Genomic DNA, 25,200 nt, shown 5'->3' on the forward strand with positions numbered 1-25,200 from the left:
TTGAGTCATGTTCGCAGTTTATTAATTTTTTTTAATGAATACCTTTTATAAACCCCCAAACACACTAAAACCATTACTATGTGAATTGTGAAGCATCGATTGATCACTATATGAGTCATGACATGTTGCAAAGTATATCCACACACATCACTTGTGCGTCATTGGTAGTCTGGAAAATAGGTAGATCGCAAGAAGTTTGTTTTTTTCAAAAGTAGATCTTTGAGCACGGGTACTTCTGACCATAAGCAAGCTATTCATTCTCTTTGAATCAGAGTAAGCCAGAGTTTAGGCAGACCTCTTTCTCTGCAAGATTGAATAATAATATTTTATAAGTAACAGACTCAGATAGTTCAATGTTACTGCTGGTTGATACCTGTACTGCTTTTGTCGTTGTTGATCACACTCTAATGCAAAATTGCTTACACTGGTATTACAGTCTCAGCACTTTAGTAGTTTATTTTATATTATTTATATTTCATTTGCTTATTGATTCGCAGGCCCAGTGACCGAGTGGTTTACGTGTCGGTCTCACAGTTCTGAGGTTGAGGGTTTGATCCCAAGTCAGTCCTCACTGTGTGGAGTTTGCATGTTCACTAGTGTGGGTTTTCTCCGGGTACTCCGGTTTCCTCTCACATCCCCAAAAAACATACAGAGTAGGCTAGTGGAACACTCTAAATCACCCCTAGGTATGAGTGTGAGTGTGAAAGGTTGTCTGCCTGCTTGTGCACTGCGATTGGCTGGCCATCAATTCAGGGTGTCCCCCGCCTGGTGCCCATAGATAGCTGGGATAGGCTCCGGCACCCCCACAACCTTTGTGTGGATAAGCTGTTCGGAAAATGAATGAACATTGATTTGTATTAGATCATAGGGTAATTTAGTGTTTGTCACTATGGGTCGGTACGTGGAGAATTATATTTTGAAGTTGTACAAGTACATCGTAAAGATCGCCACTGCTTTGAATTATTAGGGCAGGGGTAGGGAACCTATGGCTCGGGAGCCATATGTGGCTCTTTTGATAGGTGCATACGGCTCTCCGCTAAAATGTGAAGTAAAATATGGTAACCTCTGTTGAGAGCTCAGTCCTGAATGCATCAGTAGGAGCGTTATGTGATCATTGTGGCGCCGACACTACTTCTAGTGCGGCTTTAAAAAAAAATTTCCATTAGATTCTTCTGCATGCATACTCCCATTGGTTATCTTTGATTAGCAACAGCACAACAATATTGTCAAAAGATCTCAGAGAACGTTTGTACTTTAAAAGTGGTGACATTACTACAAATAGCACACATTTTAGTGTATATTTCCTTTTAAATTTTGAGTATGGCTCTCAAGGAATAACATTTGAAAATATTAATTGTTTATGACTCTCTCCGTCAAAAAGGTTCCCGACCCCTGTATTAGGGTGTAAATAAAAAAATTAAAAAAATGTGAACAGTCACTTCTTACACAGGTCAACATAAAATGATGTATTTCTGTACATCAAAAAGAAAATTAACTTTTATGTGAAAATCCTAAAACACTTTTCCCCTTGTCACACCTAGTAAGTGAAGAAAAAAAATATCTCAAGAAAGTATTATATAATCAAACTGACGCTTCTTCGTTGTCCAACCATTACAACATTTCTCATGCCTTAAAGCTTAACCCTGGAAAAAATGATGGCACTCCCTGAGACACTCAAGACAGTCTGGTGCTAAGCTGACTCAGCAGGAGACTAAATCAAGATCAAGAGCATTAAAAATAGATAACATTATCAAGAGTAATGTTTGTCTAGGGTCCTAAATTTTTAAGATTTACCATAGCGGCTATCCATCCATCAAAAACCTGTAATGGCTATTGTCGGCATTTTGCTGATCAGCAAAAGCTCCCACATGAAGAACCAAGGGTGTGTTATGAAGAGCGGATTGCAGTTAAATGGGTTGAAAGAGGGGGAGGTATGTAATTTGCTCACTGCTGTGATTTGTTTGTTCAGGAAGGGGGAGTGCTCCAGGCGGATTTAGTGGGAGGTAAAAAAAAATGTAGGGTTTAAAGACCAGCTAAGCCCCCTCCCTCCCGTTCAGAGGAGACCGTATATAACGGGGGCAGCATGCTGCTCGCACATTATGCTCTAGCTTTGATGGTGAAATAGAATGAAACGGATCTAGGCAGCACATTAAGATTCCATATACAGTCAAAAAGCTTCTGAGAAAAAGAAATGATAATGCATTTATTCCTGTTGCTGCTGATTGCCCGTTCTATTGCTGCTGTTCCTCTGGAAAACCTGGGTCAAGATGACATTTTGACAATGACTTCTGAAAGCCTTACAACAGCACCAAGTCCAACGGAGGCAAAGTCTCGTTTTGCCATGCTAGATGACGTTCGCCTTCTTGCAAATGGCCTCCTTCAACTGGGCCAAAGCTTACGCGAGTTTGTCCACAAGACCAAGACCCAAATCAATGATATTTTCCAAAAATTGAATATATTTGACAGATCATTTTACCATCTTTCAGTGGTCACATCAGAAATCAAGGAGGAAGAGGAAGAACTGAAGAAAACAACAAGTGTTTTGAAAACAAACAATGAGGAGATCAAGAACCTATCTTTGGAAATCAATTCTAAGATCAATAACATTGTACAGGAGCGTGCACAGCTGCAGATAAAGGTGGGAAGTCTTGAGGAAAGGTTAATGGGATTGGCGGAGCACATGATCCCTGCTGACCAGGTCAAAGAAATTACAGCACTCAAGGTAAGCAGCAAATAAGAGTGTTAAATACAGATTTTTTTTTTTTAAATCCAATAATTCATATGTCAGGATGAAGCAATGTGGAATGAATATCAGTGATAAGCAGATGAAATAGTCTTGCATAACCGCATCTATGAACTCTGAACCAATCAATACAGTACTTGATACATAGATATTGAATTGCACACCCCTGGACTTGAAGCAAGAACTCAAACCTGTCCTAACCAACTGATATTGTCTCCTGGTTATGATAAATTGGCTCCACAGAAGCCCTAGGCTTTGTTTGGTTTGTGTGATGAAATGTTTTTGTCTAAAGACGTAAAAATTAAGCTTATTAAGTAAAGGGAGACATAGCCATGAAATAGTTATTATTAGTTACTATTCTGATCATTCTTTCCAGGACGTGATTGAAACTCAGGAGAAAGCAATCACAAATCTACTGAAAGCTGTGCAGGAGCAGCATGAACAGTTAGACCATCAGAAAATCAAAATTAAAAATATGGAGGACAAGGTAAATACCTTGTTTTTGATTGATTGTTTACATTGATGGAATGAACAAACGTCTTAATGATAATTCAACGGTGTTGTTTTACAGCTCAACACTGACGCTTCACAAGACACGGCTGATAAGACAATGGATTTAGAGTCAGCACCAGATGTGTTTGAGTATCTGACAGGAAACGTGTCTGAAAATGGTAGCTAACGATTATTACAAGTTCCATTTCCAGTGATAATACGTACATGAAGTCAGAGAAAAAAATATTTGCACATTGCCCTGAAGTTTCTTGCTCTTTACAGACTTGCCCGTTGACTGCACTGAATTATTTGAAAAAAAAGAGAACAGAAGTGGAATCTATATCATAAAGCCAAAAGAATCTGAGCCCTTCAATGTTTACTGTGAAATGGATTCTGGTAAGTAATCATTTTAAAATAGACCATCACACTATTTCCCATCAGGAATGATTTTTAAATTTTCTATGCAGTGTGTCAAATTGGACACAATAAACAGGTTATCTAAAAGCTAAATATAAAAAGTGAAAATATTGTCATGCATTCCATAGATGGAGGTTCAACAGTAATCCAACGCAGGGTTGATGGGTCAGTGGATTTTGACCAGACATGGGAAAAGTATGAGAAGGGTTTTGGAGAGCTAGAAAGTAAGTTTTATTTTACAATGTTAATACATCAATATTTTAAAAAAAAATCACTTGACTATATCATATATATGAATAGATGAGAATACCAACTGCTTGTTTTTTCTTTCTTTCTGTAACTGTCCTAAAAAGCAGGCTTCATGTTGTTTGTGTCATTAAAGATAATGAAAAGTCCGACAGATCATTTGAAAGCTGACTTAGATTTGTTGTTTGCAGAGGACTTTTGGCTGGGTCTAAAGAAGATCCGTAGCATTACACAACAAGGATTGTACATCTTAAGAATTGATATGGAGGACTGGAAACAGGATAAACACTGGGCTGAGTACCATTTTGCATTAGATGGTCCCTCTGAGCATTATGCACTCAATCTTAGCAACTACTCCGGCGATCTGACTGATGCCATGGCCAACAGTTCCAGGAAAACATTCTCCACCAAAGACCACAAAAATGGCAACTCACAAGACTGTGCACGCAATTACACAGGTATACTTCTACTTAAAGCAGCCGCATCAAAATCAGAAACTCAAACACACTGAACTCCATTATTTATTAATGCTAAATAAGGATCTATGATATGTAAGCCAAAATAGCAACGGTCTTCATTTTATTACAACTTGTATCTCTTGCCACAACTTTATGCAGGTGGTTGGTGGTTTTCTGATTGTGACGAGAACAACTTTAATGGAAGGTATCTATGGGTTAAAGCTAAGGCACGTGCTGCAAGAAGAAGGGGCCTTCACTGGAAACCTGGCAGTGGGGCAGCTTTATCCCTCAAGATGACTAAATTCTCTATACGATCAAACAAGAGTGCTGAAGATTTCAACTGAAACTGACATCCATGCCATTTGTGAGAAGGCTACAGGTTGCTAATACCATTAATATTTGTCACGCTCCCAAAATGACAAAAATGCTTACCGTTGACACTTTTTTTGTGTGTGTTGTGCTGTATTACGTACTGATTTCATGTTTTGGTAGCAGATGTTATAGGTCACCAAAACAAAACAATTAATCTCAATATACTGCCATGATAAGATGAAGCAGCAATGCAACAATGCCAAAGTCTAAAGACGTTGGGCATTAGAATTCTTACAAAACATCAGACAATGTAAAAATGAAGCATGTTCACAGTTGTGTAACAATAAGACATTACAACACGTATCACGATCATGCACCGATAGACAAAACAACGTAGTAATACCAAAGTCTAAATGTAGCCTTGCTCAGCTTGTTTTCAGTTCATATGAATGCTCTGTTTGACTTAAAACATATTTCAATAGTTTAATATCACAAAGTAGAAGATTAAAGGTAAGAGAAAGTACGTTTTTACATTGTTTTGGAGTGATGTTATGTTTTTGATGTTTGGTTTTGCCCACTAGTCCTTATTTGTACCTAGTATTTATTACATGCTACCCGTATTCCAAAACATTACCTAGTAATACAGACATTGTTTTTGTGTATCTCTTTTGTTATTTGGTCATATTGACTTTTGTCCATTGTGCTCATATATTTTGTCAATGTGTTTAAGCATATTTAAGTGTTCAGAAAGCTCAATACATAATAAAGAAAAACATCTGATCGACTCATTAATGTGTAATTTTTTTCAAGATTAGTAGTTAGCACTGATGGTACAGTGGTTCTTCAGCCTGACTTTTGTGGAGGCAGTATTGATCCGATTGCTACTTGTTGGCTGTGATTTTGTGTACGCGAGTGTTTGTCTGTTTCAATGTAGCTTGCGATTGGCTGGCAATCAATTTGGGGTGTTACCCGCTTGTTGCTTGTGGTTAACTGGGATACACTCCCGCAACCCTTTTGAGGATAAGCGGTACAAAAGATGGTGAGATAAGGCAAGCAAGTATTTTATACATTAACATTTACTAGCGAGGGTAGTTGAGCCTATACTGGCTGAGGTAACGTGTCATAATTGAATAATAAGGAAGGTAATTTATTTACTTATTCACAGAAGTTTGAAGCTTCAAATATGAAAGAAAAATATGAGAGTTATCGTGATAACTATCGATAGACTGATTTTTTTTTAATTATAGTGATAATAATTTTAGTCATATCGCCTAGGCCTAGGGGTAGTTGTGATAGATGTATCATCACACCCATAAACCATTCATGATTTTTTCTGAACTGTTTATCCTCACATTTGTTGCGGGAGTTCTGGAGCCTATCCCAGCTGACTTCTGGCATGAGGTGGGGGACACCCTGAATAGGTGGCCAGCCAATCGCAGAGCACGAGGAGACGGGCAACTATTCACGCTCACACGCATACCTAGGAACAATTAAGAATATTCAACCAGCTTATCATGCATGTTTTTGGAATGTGGGAGGAAACCGCATTAACAACTGCCCAAATACTCGGGCAGCCAAGTACTCTTTTCGGGCAGCTAATTACGTTTCGACAGCAGCCCGAAAGGGCAGGTAACGTTTTGATTATGTGATGCAAAATACATGAAGAAAATGACAATCGCTTTGTCTGTTTTGTTTCCTGCCATGGTTGCGGCCATTTTTCGTCTTCTGCGAAGATGGCTACGCATGTGAACTTTTCCGCTACTCGTGTGAAATATTTGTCGGCGATTTCTTAAGGGTGCCGTTATTTTGCAATGAATATGAGGTTTTTTTACGCAGGCTTGTTTGCATCAATCATGTTCCATTTGGAATTTTGTCTGCTCATCGTCTTTGTACCGGGCCGGTGGGATAGATGGGTTACTCGTCCTATGGCCAGGTCGGTTAAAAAGTTAATGTAGAACCCTGAACCAGAGTACGCGGAGAAAACCCAGGCAAGCCCGTGGAGAACATACAAATTCCACACAGGAGGCCCAACCTGGGATCAAACCCTTGTCCTCAGAACTGTGAGGCCAATGCGCTAACCACTCAACCTCACTGAATTATACAGCCAACACAATCTGTTATGAAAGAAGAAATCTGTGCCCCACTCTCAAGGATCTTAGCAGAAGATTGCAGCATTAGCAAACCACTCCCACCAAGCCCGCACACAGTTCGTTAGAAGAAACATAACACATACCACTCGCTTTTCAGTGTCTTGGTGAATCAGACCATAAGTATTAGGTCATTAGGGTCAAACTATTTTTTCAGGGATAATGGAGTTGGAGTTACCCTATCACTTACATCTTTATACTTCCAGTCAGACATTAGAAAACTGTTTCCTCTGAATGATTAAAATGAAAAATAAAAGAAGGGAACAAATCTTGTACCTGTATGTAGTGTTTGGCACATACACATCCCTGGCAGGGAACTCCAAGATCTCCCTGGTTGGGCGCACTCTACTGTCCGGGTATGGTTTAACCTGGAGGAGGTCAGGTGTCAAACAATAGTGGGGGTTCTCTGGAGCAGGAGAAATGTCCAACTTTAACTGGGCTAAAGGGAAAGTCAAAGAGAGAAATAAGGATGAGTTTCTGGAATAATTATTATTGATGCAGTTATTAATGGAAATTGGAATTAAATCTGATAATATCCTTCTTAAATGTAACATGTCTGTTTATACCTGTGATGGGTCTGAGTCTCCGCAACACTGAAGAAGGTCTTCTCATATCAGCAAGAAACTTAAACAAATCCTCATCACTTAGCCTATCACCCTCCTAAAATAAACAAAACATAAGTAACTTCAGATATGTTGCATGACACTTGGTGTATCTAATTAAGAGTACATATGAGACTATATAGACCTGTTTAAAGAAGTTAGTGATGGTTAGAGTAGCAGGTCTGAAACCAGTTAGACTGCATGATTCATCTCCACTCGCAGTTCTTTCCAGGGATCGTCTTCCCATGATGCTCGAGTTCCTCCTTTCTGACCATGAGCCTTTTCTCTCTGTATAAAGGAAGTCGAGTCAATATGGTAGTGACATGAGTAAAAAACACTGTCAGGTAAAAAAAATAATCTGTCAACTTAGTCCTATGATTGTGAACAGAGGATTCTCACAATCTATAGGTAATGTACATAATATGGTTAGTAACATTGGTTTTGAGAGGAATCCAATACAGTTAAACCTCACTACTTTGCGGATCAACTATAATGGATTCACCACATCCTAGCTTTTCATGAATTCATTAATTCATTCATTACCTGAACCACTTATCCTCACAAGGGTCGTGGGGGGTGCTGGCGCCTATCCCAGCTGAATTTGGGCAGTACTACTAGGTGTTTCCAAATGCCTTATTTCAATTGAATATATTTTGAACATTAAAAATAAACCGTTTTTTTTTTTACAAATTTAGGGGTAAAAAAACTAAAACTGATATCAGTTTTTCTCAATTAAATCAACTTTAAAAAATACTGTCAAAACTAAACAGCTCCTTAGGTTAAAATTTCATCTTAACAATTAAAACAATAATAAATGATTATTTTTACAATGGATTGCTACACTTCTAAAGATGTTGCAATTACACTCACACAAACATCTAAAAAAAAAAACCTAAAAAAAACCTGAAAGGCTCATCTCCAGCTCTGTATCCCTCTCAAGACTGCCAGCACTGTTGACAATATTCATCAAGTGGATGGCCGTCCATGCAAAGGGCATACGGTACCGGCCAAGGCGTTGGCAGAATTGCTCTGACTGACTGCGGAGTTTCTCCAATTTTTCTTTATTCTACAACAAAAAGAGACCATAAAAATATGTCAAACATTTTTTTTAATCATTCAACAAAAAGTTCATTTTTTTTCATAAAGTATGGAGAGGCATTGTTGTAAATAGTATATACCAGGGGTGGGAAACAAGTGAGACACAAAGAGCAAACATTTTAAACCCTGAGAGTCAAAGAGCCACACTTTACGTCAGAAGCAGCATAAAAAAATCCAATGTGTCAAATTATGTTTTAACTATAATGTATTATTTGTTTTTACTGGGCCCCGGTGAATGTTAGTATTTTAAGAAAGAATAAAAATAAAAGAACTATGAAACGAGGCAAAGACCCACATATATACAAAAATATGATAAGAAGCAGAGTCGCATTCATTTTGGCCGCGAACCGCGTGCGGCTCAAAAGCCACGTTTTCGCCACCCTGGGTATAAACTATTACAAGAGGCCCATATTCTCACATTACATGTACCTTGGTAGCATCAGATTCTTTGAAGACCATATATGGTTCAGCACACTCGCCAATATCTCCTTGCTGTAAGACCTTCTCCAACTGAAAGAACAGGGTTTTGTGCCGCAAAATAATTATTGTCTTGTTAAGATTTTTAGATAATCAACTGATAATATTGTGTTACAAAATCACAAGTGGCTGACCTTGATGACAAGGAAGACATCCTGAGAGGGATAGGTGATGGAAAATATGGCAGACCGTGCTAACGTGGAAATGGCTGCAGACTGAATGTGTGGACGCAGCATTGCCTTCGTCTGCTCGGAATTCAGGTCAAAGAAAAAGTTCTCCGATATCTGTTAATATACAAATAATTAGTACCGTAATTACTCGAATATAACACGCATATTTTTGCTATATAATTAATTCCAATAGTTGGGGGTGCGTGTTATAATCAATAACTAAAATAAATTACAAATTTTCGATCGAAAAAAGCATTGTCAAACTCACTTTGACGCACGGACATTGTGCAATTTCCAACTTTGAATTCAAAATACACGCATATTAAAGATCGTCAAGCCTCACAAACATCACAATCCTGCATTAATAAGCTGGAAAGTAGAATACTACATTGTAGTGTAGTACGTACTTGTATTTAGAAATATGTCCAGCGGGGGGCAGTACATTCCCTTGTTACATGTGATAGTCTTTTCCATTGTGCATATCTTCAAATCATTTATTTATTCAATTTCTATGTTCCTTTTCTTGTTTGAGAATGACAATAGATATTTGAATTAAAACATGGTATTGTCAATTGAAATGTAGTCAATGTTCAAGGAAGTCTAAAAGGTATTGCAACATAACATGTCTACATGATATGTTTGTCCACTCTGTGTATCATCTATTGCCCTAAAATTCAAACGCATAACTCCACCAACTGCACGACACTCGACACGCTCGTACCTGAAGATTTCTCTATCCGGTTTTGAACAAAACAATCGTGAAACGAAGAAAAAAAGGTAAGATTTCTGATTTTCGTCAGCGGGAAATTTTAGGTGCGCACTATATTCGAGTACTGCGTTTTTCCAGATTTTTTTGGCCCAAAATTACCTGCGTGTTATTTTCGAGTGCGCGTTATATTCGAGTAATTACGGTATTTCTTCTTGTACTCTGGATAGAGAATACGGAATGATGTCACCTGTGCAATAAGCATTAAATTAAGTCAAGTAATATATATATATATATATATATATATATATATATATATATATATATATATATATATATATATATATATATGTATATGCCTGCTTACCTTTTTCTTTTCCTTGACATCGTATAAAGCTAAACTAGCAAATATGGGTTCAATTTCAATCTCAAACCTAAAGCGAAAAACAAAAACAAAGTTTATCAGTAAAGTTAAGCAATGAGCAAAGTGTTTTTGCTTGAAAAATTCCCACCACATACTTTAAGGACAAGCACTTGACAAGCAGTCTTTGGCCAAAATGTTCTTTCGGAACTTCAGGCACACAGTGCCGCTCAATGGGGTCCTCCTATAAACGAGTTAAGTAAACACATTATGGTATAAAATTAATAGTTTTAAAAAATATACCAACAAACAGAAATGTATATGTGCTAAGTGGTAACTACTATATTCTAATAATGTCTACTTTACTGTATTGTTTAGTTCATTTTGGTGTTTAGACCCCATGCAATTAACAAAACAAATGAACAAATTAAGGTTTTGTGGTGCAAGACAGGCAATCTAGGCCATTAGTCACTCATAAATAACTCAGACATTCCTGTTGACAACACAACTGATGGTCTACTATAATATGGCTCTATTTCTGCCTCAATTCTCATGACCCGCTTAGAACAAGGAACTTCATCACCTTCATCACCTCCCTCCCCGCAAATCCAACTTTTTCAGGAAGAAAAGTAAAATGTATGTAATTCGAAAAAAAACTGCCGTGGAGGACAACAGCTTCTACTTGGAGCTAGAAGGAAGCTAGAAAGGTGTACAATGTAAACTAGACCTCATCAAGAGCTGGGTGCAGAGCGAAGAGTTCGCGATGGCGGTTGGTCTTGCGTTGATCCTCATTGTGTCTATCAATTTCTTCATTGGCGGAACGATCGAGGAGATGTGGCAGGAGAGAGTCAGGGAGGGAATTTTTCAAGTCAAATATGCTGCAAGCCCAGCTACCCCGAGGGGTGTCATCAATGGACATCGACCGCCGTTTAAGGTCATCCTATGAAAAAAACAGTACTTTTGAGCATTGTCGACAGTATAGGACATCAATAAGTACAGTCCTTCCTACAGAATTTGAATATCAACTTGTTTTATTATGGCAATTTAACGTAAAAGATTAAACCTAACATAAAACATGTTCAGGGTCTTCTGAATTTCTAAGTAGCACTGTATATCATAATAATATTCATCAGACTCAAGATTACAGAATACTGCACTTTAAATCTTGCAGCAAACAAGTAACAGCAGTTAGAACAGGGGTGGCCAAGTCCGGTCCTCGAGAGTCCCTATCCAGTCTGTTTTCCATATCTCCCTCCTCTACCACAACTGAATCAAATGATCAACTCATCAGCACACTGTCCAGAAGCTTGATACCGATCCAGACTATTTTATTCAGGTGTGTTGGTGGAGGGAGATATGGAAAAGAGACCGGATAGGGGCTCTCGAGGACTGGAGTTGGCCACCCCTGAGTTAGAACATCAAATCAAACACATTGCTAAGGCCTACATTGGTACCTGATCGTCTTGGTAGCTACTGCTGTCCGGTAATTCATCAGCCTCAAACACTTGTTTGGGCAAACCCTTCTGGCGCTCCTTCTGCTTATCCAATGAATTAGGATTAAAACCTGTACCAAGTTTGTGGTATCTGAAAGCAACATTACATTTAGTTTGATTTGAAATCCATTTATTCCTGTCTATTGTCGCCACCTTGTTTAAAACAGAATGTGTACTCTAATTAAAACATTAAAAAGTCTTACTTTCTGTTCACTATGGCCCAGTCCTCAGTATACGATCTGACGCAGTCTCTCACATGATGGTCGGTGTCCCTGAAAGCAGAAATGTACAGTAAAAAGATGTTTGAACGTCACCAGTGTCTGCTTATGTGGCGTCGTAAGAATAGTAAGTACCACTTGTCCAGTTGAAATTGTGAAGTGAACTCAAGTTGTATTTTCTATTGGAGAACTGGGACAATATTAATAAATTCAAGTTTCTGAGTTGAGAGACCTTTCAAAATATGGGGAATCGAAAAAGGAATTGTAATTTGGAGTAAACAAAAAATAAAAATAAAACAAATAAAAATATATATAATTATATATACATATACACACACATATATATATATATATATATATATATATATATATATATATATATATATATATATATATATATATATATATATATATATATATATATGTATATACATATATATATATATACACACATATATATACATATATATATATATATATATACATCATCTCATCTCATTTTCTGAACCACTTTATCCTCACTAGGATCGCGGGGGGTGCTGGAGCCTATCCCAGCTGACTCCGGGCCAGAGGCGGGGGACACCCCGAATCGGTGGCCAGCCGATTGCAGGGCATATGGAGACGGACAACCATACACACTCACACCCATACCTAGGGGCGATTTAGCATGTCCAATCAGCCTAGCATGCATGTTTTTGGAATGTTGGAGGAAACTGGAGTACCTGGAGAAAACCCACGCAGGCCCAGGGAGAACATGCAAACTCCACACAGGTGGACCAACCTGGATTTGAACCCAGGACCCCAGAGTTGTGAGGCCGACGCGCTAACCACTCAGCGGCCGGGCTGGCCTACGATAGATATTATGTAATCTATTGTATCTGGTTGTTAATTCCCAAACCTCCTATAACCCCTCTATGTTTTGGGTGGTGGTGTCCAGTTTGTTGGCAAATCCTTACCCTTCCTCTGGGACAGCCTGTACAACTGTGCGACAGTCTCTGGGTGTGTAGATGACTTCAATGTCATCTGGGGGAAACTCTATCAGATCTCTAAGTGGTCCTGACTCCACAATGGGAGGGTGAGTGATGAGGTACTCCTCGAAATCCACTGGCTCCACTGCCTCTGTGAGTGGAACCTGGAGAATAACCAAATCGTGGGAAAGAATTACTAGTTGAGGACAGTCAACCATACATATGTCATGTGACAAGCTGGGCATCGTGAAAAGCACTATATAAATTTGAATTCTGATCATCATTATTATTTGTAGTATGTATCCATGTACACAAAAACTACAATAGGGTGTAGAAAAGTTTATATTTGAAGCCAGAAATTAGCTAAGAAAAATACCACTAGATCAGCATTTTTTAATTGTTTATGAAATCCACATAATGGGCATGTCCACAGGAAAAAAATAATAGTCATGGGACTATTTAAACAAATTTGTAATTTGTAAAACAGAACTCTATTCGCTTACAAAATTGCATCAGTTTTTAAAATCAGACATTGATCCAAGCCAGTAAAATGGACCCTCATCATACAAACACCACACCTTTTCAAATTGTTATGAGAAAAAATAAGTCTCATCATGTGAGCAAGCTTTCACCATAAAAGCGACAAGTGAAACCCAGAAAAGCCCCTCTTGCTTGTCGTGTTGGTGTGCCTCTACATTCCACCCAGTGGCATGTGAGTTCTCTTTTACAGTTTATTTCCCCAAGTGGTAGTTTACATACAAGCATCTCGTATCAACAGATTATCCTAAATTCCCACCTGCTGATCATAAGAATAAGATTAAGAATTAGATTGCTTTCATATGTGCACAGATGATTTGGCTCATTAAAATTATGGGATTGGCCGTGGAACAGACTGTGCTCGTCTCATGAGAATCCACTTTTTCCACAGTTCCAAATATTGGACTTGTTTCTCAACGTGGTTAAGCCTACGCACCGTGCTACTTGTTATGGCACCAGTGTTGATATTCTTGAAGAGTTGTGGGGAGCCCCCATATTGGCCCGCTATTTGCTTTCTGACCTCTGCTGCCACAGTCCTGCGAAACAATAAAATAAAAAAGTTTCATGAATTACGGTTAATCAGTATAGCTTTAAAAATAATGTGTCGAACTAAAAACACATTTTATTTCACATCACACGCAATGAAGGAGTTGAAATGTCTGTACGTTTTTCTTGTTAACTCCAAAACAGACAAAAAGATGAATCCAATTAATTATACATATAAAAACAAACAAGAAAAAAAACAATATAAATATAATTTATTCTGATGATTCCTTTTTCTGCATATTTTTCCTCACTTTCAGTTTTCCATTTTAGCCAAACTGTTCATTCTGTTGCATCTATATAATCTAGTTAAATGTATACATTAGAGATAGATAGAAAGGTGGAGAGGTGGTGGCATCTGACAGCAGAGTCCATTGTTAAAGAGATTATTTAGATCCATCTGAAGGACAGGAAAAACATTGTTGTTTATCTTGCACACATTTAATCCTGGATCTTCTGTTGTTCAGAAATGAGCTGGGTACGCCTCCTCACAATATGCCTAACGAAACATCTACTTTTGTGGTAATAACAACAGTGTAAACTAAAAGACAACAGACAGCGAGCTATTCTAACTAACGGTATTCCTATTGTTGTCATAAACCGCTAATTACAGAAACACTACCCGGTCGTTTGCTCGACCCATTTACAGTCATTCAAACGATCGTGTCTCTTGTAAAGAATTCATTCCTGTTTCTGGGTGGGTCTGAGCATCTTTGGCAGTACGGCTAACAAGCTAGCTGAGTGCAACGGTGCTATGTTGGCGTTAGGGCCTCTTTCCATTTGGGTTGGCTCGGCGGTGGTCTGTCGGCTACCCAAGTCTTCAACTGCTCGGTTTGTCCGTTCCAAACACGTTTTACCTGCTTATCTTTTGGGCGAAGGCGCGGCGTTCAGCCATGGCAGTGGCCGCTCGGTATACTTGAACGATATTCCCAGTGTGGCAGCCAGCAAATTCCACTCACTCACCCACTACGGCCATCGGGAAAACGGGAAAACTAGAGAATGGGAGCTTCCCATTTTACCGTAATGGTTGTAATGGTGTGCAGCGCTTACCCACGCAAATTCAGCAGCATTACCAATTCTTAGTTTTAACATTCTTTACATGAAATAAATCCTCGTTTTATATATGCATTTCTTTTTAACTTAAAAATCGTTTTATTCATTTTTTTTTCATTTTGGATTTTTTAAAACTTACATTTAAATCTATGGTATTTCAAAAGAGAAACTTCTATGTTTACCTGTGTTTTGAAAAAATATAAATAAATATAAATAATATTTATAATAACACAGCAAGCATGAATCACGTGGGTCGGGTTGATTAGTAATGTGATTGCAAGCAAGAATGATTGTCTGTCTCTTACTTATTGATTGATTATTTATTTATTATTATTATTTATTATTATTATTGTTATTATTATTGTTATTATCATTGTTATTATTATTTATTATTATTTAATGATTATTTATTTGTGCACTTCAAATCTCATTATACTTGTAAAATGACAATAAAAGCATTCAATTCAATGTGTGCCCTGGGATAGGCTCCAGCACCCCGCAACTGATGAGGATAAACAGAGTTGAAGAATAAAAATTAGATTTTTTTTAATGCTTAACAACTTGACGTGTAAATCGTGTATTGTTGCCGATTCCATCAAATATGTTAATTATTTAATTGTATTTGTTGATGCATTCATTGAGTGTATAATACTAATAACAAACGCAAGGAAATTTCAGTGGGCTTGAGTGAGTGAGATTAAACTTTTAGCACCGCCCAGTCGGTGAAATCGCTCAATAAAATCGAACATCAAAAGACTTCCGTTGTCTTTTGTTTATCAGAAACATCGCGAGAACAGATGGCCCTCTCGAGAGTACTTCCTCAAAATATAAACACTCGTATCTTACATTTTTGTATGTTCCACTGCTACTTAACGCATACGCAAAACATTATGTTTATTACGTAGTCCTCAGAGTGTGACATTACTTCGAGGATCTTCACCCTGAAAAAGGTAATTGCATTATCATAGAGTCATGGTGGCACAATTTGTTTCTTATAGTTGCCATGTTTTATTTCTAAACAAAGTGACTATACACGGCTTGCCAGTATTTCTCTTCTGCGTTGGAATGGGTTGCATCCCCGTGTGGTCCAAATGGAGACTGAAGGGAGCGGCGAGATGGAAAAAATGAAGACGAAGTTTATGTCCATGTGGCACAATGTGAAGTACAGTAAGTTGAACTTGAGGGGCAGAACGCACAAACACGCGCGCACATAAAATCTGACAGTTTCAGTCAAAACAGATACTGAGTAGCAAATATTTTGTCAGGACGCGTTGCTAAACCATCAAAAAGCTAGCTGCTGTTGTGTGACGATGTTATCGTGACTGATTATAATCTAACTCATCCAATCTCATTTTCTGAACCGCTTTATCCTCACTAGGGTCGCGGGGGGTGCTGGAGCCTATCCCAGCTGACCTGGATTTGAACCCAGGACCCTCCACTGCTAAGCACTCAAGCGCCGGGTCACCCACTGCAGTTAACATACTTTTTTCAGTGTTTTAATTCCGTGTTAGTTGTCAAGACTCAGTGTCTGCAGTCAGATTTCTTCAAAATATCTGTGTTTTAAAATGGTGTGTATTTTAGGTTGGGCTCTAAAGTCAAAGACCTCATTCAGCAGAAATTCCACTGTTCTTCTCTTGGGAAAGTGCTACCATTTTAAGGATGACGGTATAGTATGTTTCAAAGCTTCTCAACCTGTTGTAAGGTTTGCAAGGGTAGCATTAGATGCTGATTTTTGTTTTTATTTTAAGTGCTTTGTAACTCAAGTTAGAATGTCCTCAAATAATTGTGCATAACACTATGACAATTGATTGTAGATACAATATAACTTTGCAGTGACTAGTCATTTGTAAATTGTATTTAAATACACAATAATATAATAGTGAGTTACATATTTAACAATGTTTTTGTTATATTGGTAATTTGCAGTTATGTATTACTATTGGTAAAAATGGTCACATTGCAATGTAGCGTCCAATTGCATTTTACTGTATTTAATCTAAAGTATATAAACAAATTGTTCTACAAGCGAAGGCAGAGTTACATTAGATGCATTCAGTGGTTATTTTTTTTTGTAGAATAGACCTTGAAAGAGACCTAACCTTGTAATTCACTAATTTTGAACCTGTTTCAGAGGCCAGCTTGGAAGCTTCCAATACGGATTTTGTCATGGGAAATATAGAAGATTTCCGCAAGGATTTTGGGTCTCGTATATGGCTAACATATAGACAAGCGTTTTCCCCTCTGCCCGGCTCTAATCTAACATCTGACTGTGGCTGGGGCTGCATGCTGCGGGCTGGGCAGATGATGTTGGCCCAGGCACTTGTTCTTCACTTCTTGGGCAGAGGTAAGTGGCCCTGACTCTTCAGATTTTTTTCCCTTTACTGGCTAGTGATGGCACTTTTAGATCACTTTCTACAAAGCTTCAAAGACATTTAGCATTGTAGGGATTTTTAAGTGCATTACTGTGTATGCATAGTGAGATGCATTTTTCCATTATTTCATTCCACTACACCAAGCGTGTCAGACTCGGGTTGGTTTGCGGGCCGTGTTAACGTCAACTTGATTTCATGTGGGCTGGACCATTTTAGATATAATATTTAGATATTTTTTTTATAAATGGATTAAAAGCCCTGAATATTCAGTTTTTTATAGATCTAAAACAATGTTTATTTTAGGTTTTTTAAATATATTTTTAGATTTTACAAAATTATTTTTGAACTAAAAACACAGAAAATTTTGATTAAAAAATTAGAATTATTGATTTAAAAGGGGGAAAATCAGGAAATTTAATATACATCTATACTCTTCATTTTAATTTGATCCTAAAACAGAAAGTCGGCACTCATGATTTACATTCCCGGGCCACACAAAATGATGCAGCGGGCCAGATTTGGCCCCCAGGCCGCCACTTTGACACATGTGCACTACACAATGCATTCAAAAAATTTAAAATAAAATATAAGCGACAAAATTAAATCCTGAAATTCTTCATTATCTGCATCCCCTTAACCTTAACTATAATCACTTGTCGTTTATACACACAAAACAGCACAAAAGTTAATTTAGGAAAGACATTTTAAAACCATAAATTGTTGTTTATTTGATATAGAAAGAACATGATATTAAATTATGTTATATTAATAAAGTTCCTAGGTGGGAGGAAAAATCATTTGTAAAATGGAAAAACTGAGACTGCACTATGCTCAAATTCAGTTATTCCTATTTCATGTTTTTTTTTGTCTACTGTGTATTTGACATTCAGCCTCTTAAGAAATAATCAAGAGCTTTTGTATTTTAAAGACTGTCACTTTTTATATTTTACTTTCGTAAAGCACTACTACTACTACTACAAATTCTGGCTTCTTTGGCCACCTCTAATTTCACAGCTATGCACACAAAGTATACAGTCAAGGTGGACACTGGATATTATTTTGCTAGTATGAAAACCTACTGGATAATTATTGGCTGTTTCTTTTCTTTGCTCTTGCTTTCGTTTTCTGGGCACTGGTATTACTTTAATTAAAGCCTACTTGTGAGAATGTACTGGCTAAGTGGTATTTGATGGGTTGATGGATCTTAAACACCGTCTTTAAGTTTTCTTACCAAGAATCAAAATGGTTTCGATTTTGTATTTGAATGAATTATTTACCACTCGGCTTCATCTATTGAAGTGTCCTCGACTTTGAGCCCTGAAGACGAGATGGCATGCCATTTTAATGCAGTCATTTATAAAACAATATTTAAAACAGGCTCTCTTGCCGATTGTAAAATATGCTATCAATGAAATATTTCTCAAATAAAATGACTAATGGTCATTTAAAGATATTTATTGATCAATTTCACTTTGATTATTGTTGCATCAAGGTCATTTTGTCAATGTTTTAAATTTCACTCTTCCATTTTATAGATAGGGACAATTCCATTTTCTCCACTTTCATTTCTCAACCTGTTTGTAAGAAGATGTAGTTAATGTGAAACACTGTGTCAAGATTCAAATCAAGTCCTGAAAGACTATATTTTTAATAGTGATATAAAATATAAAACTTTCAGGTCATGATCAGGAAAGAGCTGTTGAAATTATTACCTCTCATTACTTTCCATAATTAATGTGCTATAATATAGCAAACGGAAAAATGGAAGACCCTGAGTTTTACGGGTATTTTATGCATTTTCCAATTTTAAGCAAGTCACTACATCACTCATAATAACACCAAATTACACCAAACTCAAATTCTTCACATGAAAAAAATAATATATTAATGGGAATGTGAAACAACATTTGTGGAAAATAATGATGGCATTTGCTTTTGTCGGCTCATCCTGCAAAGGCATAATTTATTTCATAATGTTCTTTTAAGATTGGACATGGCCAGAGGCACTACAACTCCAGTGTTTGGACGCTGAGACGTGGACCACCACTGCGGCCAAGCATTTGTTTGAATCCTTGGAGACCTCTTTACAGAGTACCCTCAACAGGCCCGCCACTCCTGAAGCCTCTGCTGTACCTCAGGCTCAAGCATCTGTGTCAGCAGAGGAAGCAGATTCCCACTTAAAAGAAATGTACCACCGAACACTGGTTTCATGGTTTGGGGACAACCCATCCGCACAGTTGGGTCTGCACAGATTGGTCCATTGCGGCCTGACATTTGGGAAACAGGCAGGGGACTGGTATGGACCTGCTGCTGTAGCGCACATTCTCAAGTAAGTACTCGTTACAGAGAGTTATACAAAGGAAAAATGAAAGCTCGTAAAAGTCACATTTTTTTATCCAGAGCACGTTAAAATAATATGCCAAATGTACCCATTTTCAAAAGGCAAAGAAGTCCAAGATACTTCATGGTTTAAATGTTTAGCCGACAATAAATGGCAACACATGTACATATCCACCCTGAAGACCAACTGCTAAGATAACAGCTAACTGTTACATTTCACATATAAACTTTAGACATTGCTCACTCTCTCCAGCGTACTCTGTCTTCTCTCCTTTTGCAGGAAAGCTATGGATGAAGTGAAAGAGCCTGCCTTAGCCAGTATTACTTCTTATATCTCCCAAGACTGTACAGGTATGAATAATAGTCGGTTGATAAAATTCACTTGTCAAAATGTGAGCACTGATGCTACTTTTACAACATATCTACTTACCTTTAAAGACCGCCGATCTGTTGGGTTTGGTGCAAATAAAATTGTATTTGTTAGAAAAGAAAGGAGAACACTGTCAAAAGTAGTAACCCAATGTTCCTCAAAACAGACTATCAAAAGAACAAGTTCAGTCATTGGACAAAATGGTCTGGGCAGGGTGAATACGGAAGTAAGAAATTGGACCTCTGATGCTCGCCAAACAACATTAGAATATAATGCTTGGTTAAATACCATCAGGGTGATGTTCATTTTCCAATGTCTTTTTAATTGTTGTTACAGTTTTCAGTAATTATTGCACTATTTAATACTCAATGATCTAGACCCCACCTGCACCCTCCCCTATAACATTGACTGTCAATATTGCAGGTGAATTCAGATATTTTTTCTACTCTGCCCTCAATGTATTAGATTAGTTTCAATGGGAATATCAGTGTGAGCACTAAATTTTACAAAAAAAAATTAAATTTTGAAGTCAAGGGCTGCTGTTGGTGCAGGTTTTTGTTCGAACCGATCAAACACAGACAGTTAAACCAATGAGATTTCTGCAGAAAACAAGAGGCACCTGACTGCAATCTACTGATTGCACTTGTAGGACACCAGATTGGTGAAAAGGTGTCCTCTCTATGGGTTGAAATGAGAACCCAAACCCACGCCAGCCCTTTGTGGAATAGTTTGCCACTTCCTGAGTTAGACACTTCCTGTCTAAAACAACATGTTGCTTCCTGCAGACTCACCCTTTTTTAGATTTAGACTACACACGGGCCTTTGAGTGTCTCTGTATCATAAAAAGTGTGACCGGAGTCACACTTCACATCAATAAGTATAAAAGAAAGATATGAACAACTGAAAACATATTCTGACGGTAGTTCTACTGATCTTGTCCAGTGTATAGCGCTGATGTGATTGACAGCCACAGGCTACCCAAAGCTGAGCAACCCTCATCTGGAACGTCTGATGGCCTGCGCCCTCCACAAAACAACCAATTAGTGTCTCCGTTCACCGTAGCAGACAGTCAAGCTGTTATCATTCTCATTCCTGTGCGACTGGGGGGGGAAAAGACCAACCCCGAGTACTTTAATCTTGCGAAGGTAAAATATACACCCTTGTACATACTGACAGTAATTGTATTGTTAATTAAATTATATGATAAGACCACACAGAAATTGTACCACTTGTTTTATTTTGTGTTTAATAGAGGATACTAAGTTTGGAATACTGCATTGGCATCATTGGAGGGAAGCCCAAGCAGGCCTGCTATTTTGTAGGCTTTCAAGGTGAGCGTTTGCACTGTGTACGAATTATAACCGACTGAAATGGGGTGTTGTTTTGCATAATACACCTTTTCTTCATAAGCAAAATGAAACAAGATAATATATTCCAGTTTGCACATAGTAAAAGCTGAGAAGAAGCAAGTTATGCAGCGCTTTCTTTATTCTCTCTGACCTATCAAAGTCTCACTCATTTATCACAAGTAAACCTCCCAAGTTGTGAGAAGTCATTGATTTCCATAGGAGGCATGCATATAATTTCTTCCAGGTTTCAAAGTGAGCCACTCTTCATCACCTTCAGGAGCTGGGAGGAACCTTCAGTTGTACATCTTGGCAGTCAATATTTAGGCATTTACATTTTATCATTGTGATATACCGCATTGAATGATGTCTAAATGACTAGCAATACATTCTGTCTGTCGAGGCACAGCTCACCTCTGCATTCATCATATGCAAATCGTCACATATAATTGCATGTTTATAAAAGTAATCCTCACGCCCAGCAGACTCCCGTACGTGGACAAAATTAAATGGAAACCTTTTTTTGTGGGTGTTAAGAATGCGCCTGTGGAAATGCATCTGATTATGTGGAATTTAATCCCCCTGTGGTAGATATTAAAAAGGAGTAACTTTGTGGGAGGCATATTTGATACCGCACTACAGTATTCAGGTGACTTTGAGCGACCCTACACTGAAATTGGTGGGAGGCACATTTTTGTAATGAGCCAATGTTTTTAAATAACTTGTCTTATGTTTTGTCCTTGCAGATGACAGCTTGATTTACATGGACCCTCATTACTGTCAGTCTTTTGTGGATGTCAGCACCACCGATTTCCCTCTCCAGGTAATAGGAAACTACACAAAGGAGCTGACAAGAAGCCGAGTAATGGGAATGTAATCATTCCTGTTAGTACTTAATGGTATGAATCTTAAAACAGCCCATCAGTCAATTACATAGGGCCATCTGCTACTTTACACTTAGTAGTCAGATGATTAGGTACACTTGTCCAGTTGAATAAGATTTAAGAGTAAAACTTGCCGTACAATCCGCTTATATTTACTGATTTGCTGAGGTTATTTAGATACCTAACTGGTTCTACTACACGACTCTAAAATTGTATCTATCACGGTTCTATATCATATTTATTGATCATTTATTCATTTTCCGTACCGCTTATCCTCCCTCGCAAGGGTTGCGGGGGTTGTGGAGCCTATCCCAGCCCACTGTGGGCAGCGGTGGGTTGCCAGCCAATCACAGGGGGCAATGACACAAACAACCATTTATGCTCACACTCATCCCTAGGGACAATTGATATTGTTCAAACCTTCAACCATGAAGGTTTTGGGGCTGTGGGAGATAACCAGAGTACCCGGGGGAAAGCCACACAGGCACGGGGACAACATGCAGACACCACGCTGGAAGGTCGAAACCCACCTACAACACAGCATGGTTATGCTGTGAATGTCTTGACATGGTGACAGTAGATGAATAGAATTGCATCACACATTTGCTTGGTTTTTCAGTTTGAGAAATACTTGCAAGATGTATTCTGTCTTCTTTTGTCTAGTCCTATCATTGTCCCTCACCGAAGAAGATGCCTTTCACGAAGATGGATCCAAGCTGCACTATAGGATTTTACTCCAGAAGTATCCAAGACTATGAGAAAATCAGCAAAGAGCTTTCTCAGGTGAGAATGTATTCAACCAGTTGAGAATGATTATGATGAGTGAATAAATTTGTCAAAATATCATAGATAATTGTTACTAAGGTTTCTCAGCCACATTGCCATTCATATGCTGTCCAGTAGGTGTCAGCATCCAACCGTTTATCTCTTGTTGTTCCCATCACAGGCGGTCGGTCAAAACTAGGGAGCTTCAGAACTGTTTTCCATAAGTTTGATGGCTCACACCATGTCTAGGAAATATAAAATAGGGTCTACGTTTGAATAAATAATCGTCAGATTTATTCAAATTAATTATCAGGCACCTAAAGCATCACAAAAAAAATCAAGTTCAAAAGGAAATCTGCTGTATTCTTGTAACATGAACGCCTTGAAACTTTAACCTGTTGTCTTTGCAGGTGTTGCAGCCGTCCCCAAATGACAAATACCCAGCATTCACTATTGTGCAAGGTCATGGCAGAGATTATGACTTGTCATCCAGCCTGACCCCACAAAAAAGAGAATGGCCCTTCATCCGTGACCCAAGGAGGACAATCACCACTGCTGGGGACTTTGTGTTACTTTGACAGAACAGTTTATATCTGCAAACATGGACCTTGCCTGAAAACCTTGTCTGAGCCAGATGTGACATTGAACATTATAAAACTGGACCTTTTCTGGAAACACAGTCTTTTAAATTATATGTGAATATCTCGATCACAGCAGTTGAAACTTGCTAAATACTTTGGTTTGTCAAATGTTCTAGGTGACACTCAGCTAAATTATCTGACCTGTTTTAATTGGAATCTGAAAACAAAAGAATATCCAATAGTTGAGAAGCACAGGTTTTAGAGTTTAGCATAGTTCCTCTGAAATGACACACTTATAAATAATAAAAGTACTAGTTCAGTCTATGTCTATGACTTTTTGGCATGATTTCTATAGGAATGAGAGGAATCTGATGATCAGGCTTGAGTTAAACTAAAGCATTTCTAAGCCCACACTAGAAATAAAAAATAAAATAGAGTCCACATTTGACATCAAAGAAAAAATGAGACACAATCATTTAAGTAACTCCTTTCATCTGACCAGCATGCTGCACTGAAGCGTTCTAACTTATTATTATTACGTATTGTATTTGAGGTTTTTTCTTTATTCAGGACAAATGTATGTGTTACTAATTAAATCTGTTAAATAAATATTTTTGACTTGGATTGCAAATAATTTGATTGTTTATTCTTTCAATTACACTTCACCAATCATTCATTTTAGAAATGTGAAATTCAAAAGTTAAAAAATATCTTTGTACCTCAGATGAAGCTAAGCACATATTATGTCACATTTACTACCTCATAAGATTAGGGATGTCACAATGTTCAGTATAGCGATATCGAGATATCAAATATCTACATTTTTCCTCAGTATAAATTTAAAATGTTGTCTTGGGCAATCTGTAGCACAAGCTACAACAGTGCCCTGCTGCAGGGGTAATTAATTTTTGGAACTAAAGGCATTTCAGTGCATGTTAATCAGTGGCCAGCCAATCACAAGACACAAGGAGAAGGACAATCTTTTTGGGGATGTAGGAGAAAACAGGAGTACCTGGAGATAGCCCACGCAAGGCCGGGGAGAAAAGGCCAACTCCAGACTGTGAGGGTCGACCTGGAATCGAACCTTCGACCCCAGAACCGTGAGGCTGACTTGCTAACCACTCACCCACCAGGCAGCTGTAACTTCAATTTGAAGATGTATTTTCCATAAAACATGCGTCCCATTGTATCAAAACATGCAAACAGTATTAAAACCAAAGCCTATCATAAAGGACTTGGAAGAGAGTAAACTTTTTAAAAAGGTGTGTTTTTCACTTCCTCAGCGTTCATCCACCTCTCTGCCCCACTTGTATTATTAACCATGATCTTTCGAATAGTGTTGGCATAGCCTCCAGCATCCTCCGCGAACCTAATGAGGATAAAGCGGTTCAGAAAATGAATGAATGATCACAATAATTATATCGAGATTGTTTTTGTATTTTACTTGTCATCATTAACTGCATTAATTTTTTGTTATTCTAGATTTTGTTTGAAATATTTA

General features: G+C 37.9%; 3 protein-coding genes across 23 annotated transcripts in view; 2 read left to right on the forward strand and 1 right to left on the reverse strand.

The window, feature by feature from the left end:
* Nucleotides 1–14,994, reverse strand: part of dock7 (dedicator of cytokinesis 7) — a 45,239-nt gene extending 30,245 nt beyond the window's left edge. For all 19 annotated transcript variants that reach the window (XM_077608203.1, XM_077608202.1, XM_077608201.1 and 16 more), the window contains exons 1-14: nt 14,846–14,994; nt 13,882–13,981; nt 12,897–13,072; nt 11,926–11,994; nt 11,684–11,813; nt 10,957–11,169; nt 10,388–10,473; nt 10,236–10,302; nt 9,127–9,276; nt 8,945–9,025; nt 8,321–8,483; nt 7,563–7,705; nt 7,382–7,475; nt 7,092–7,254 (exon numbers count right to left, since the gene is read on the reverse strand). In XM_077608203.1, coding sequence (XP_077464329.1) covers nt 7,092–7,254; nt 7,382–7,475; nt 7,563–7,705; nt 8,321–8,483; nt 8,945–9,025; nt 9,127–9,276; nt 10,236–10,302; nt 10,388–10,473; nt 10,957–11,169; nt 11,684–11,813; nt 11,926–11,994; nt 12,897–13,072; nt 13,882–13,981; nt 14,846–14,883 — 1,673 coding nt within the window. In that variant the 5' untranslated portion in view covers nt 14,884–14,994. The remainder of the gene's footprint in view (nt 1–7,091; nt 7,255–7,381; nt 7,476–7,562; nt 7,706–8,320; nt 8,484–8,944; nt 9,026–9,126; nt 9,277–10,235; nt 10,303–10,387; nt 10,474–10,956; nt 11,170–11,683; nt 11,814–11,925; nt 11,995–12,896; nt 13,073–13,881; nt 13,982–14,845) is intronic.
* angptl3 (angiopoietin-like 3) lies at nt 2,072–5,456 on the forward strand. Its single transcript, XM_077608244.1, has 7 exons — nt 2,072–2,722; nt 3,120–3,230; nt 3,315–3,414; nt 3,518–3,631; nt 3,781–3,876; nt 4,090–4,356; nt 4,516–5,456. Exons 1-7 carry the CDS (start codon nt 2,192–2,194, stop codon nt 4,698–4,700), a joined length of 1,404 nt encoding a protein of 467 aa, XP_077464370.1. The 5' UTR covers nt 2,072–2,191; the 3' UTR covers nt 4,701–5,456.
* An 830-nt stretch (nt 14,995–15,824) lies between the features above and the next one.
* atg4c (autophagy related 4C, cysteine peptidase) lies at nt 15,825–24,323 on the forward strand. 3 transcript variants are annotated; one of them, XM_077607894.1, is made up of 11 exons: nt 15,825–15,991; nt 16,066–16,208; nt 16,623–16,706; nt 17,173–17,385; nt 19,400–19,742; nt 20,034–20,104; nt 21,066–21,268; nt 21,376–21,454; nt 22,216–22,292; nt 23,017–23,136; nt 23,529–24,323. In XM_077607894.1, the coding sequence occupies exons 2-11, from the start codon at nt 16,133–16,135 to the stop codon at nt 23,694–23,696; spliced, it is 1,434 nt and encodes a 477-aa protein (XP_077464020.1). In that variant the 5' UTR covers nt 15,825–15,991; nt 16,066–16,132; the 3' UTR covers nt 23,697–24,323. The 3 variants fall into 3 exon arrangements, with proteins under 3 accessions (XP_077464020.1, XP_077464022.1, XP_077464021.1); XM_077607896.1 differs by lacking the exon at nt 23,529–24,323 and having other exon boundaries at nt 22,216–22,368; nt 23,017–23,135; XM_077607895.1 differs by lacking the exon at nt 15,825–15,991 and having other exon boundaries at nt 16,173–16,208; nt 16,623–16,711.
* The last annotated feature ends 877 nt before the right edge of the window (nt 24,324–25,200 follow it).

Source organism: Stigmatopora argus, chromosome 8, assembly GCF_051989625.1.
Source record: "Stigmatopora argus isolate UIUO_Sarg chromosome 8, RoL_Sarg_1.0, whole genome shotgun sequence".
Classification (NCBI taxonomy): domain Eukaryota; kingdom Metazoa; phylum Chordata; class Actinopteri; order Syngnathiformes; family Syngnathidae; genus Stigmatopora; species Stigmatopora argus.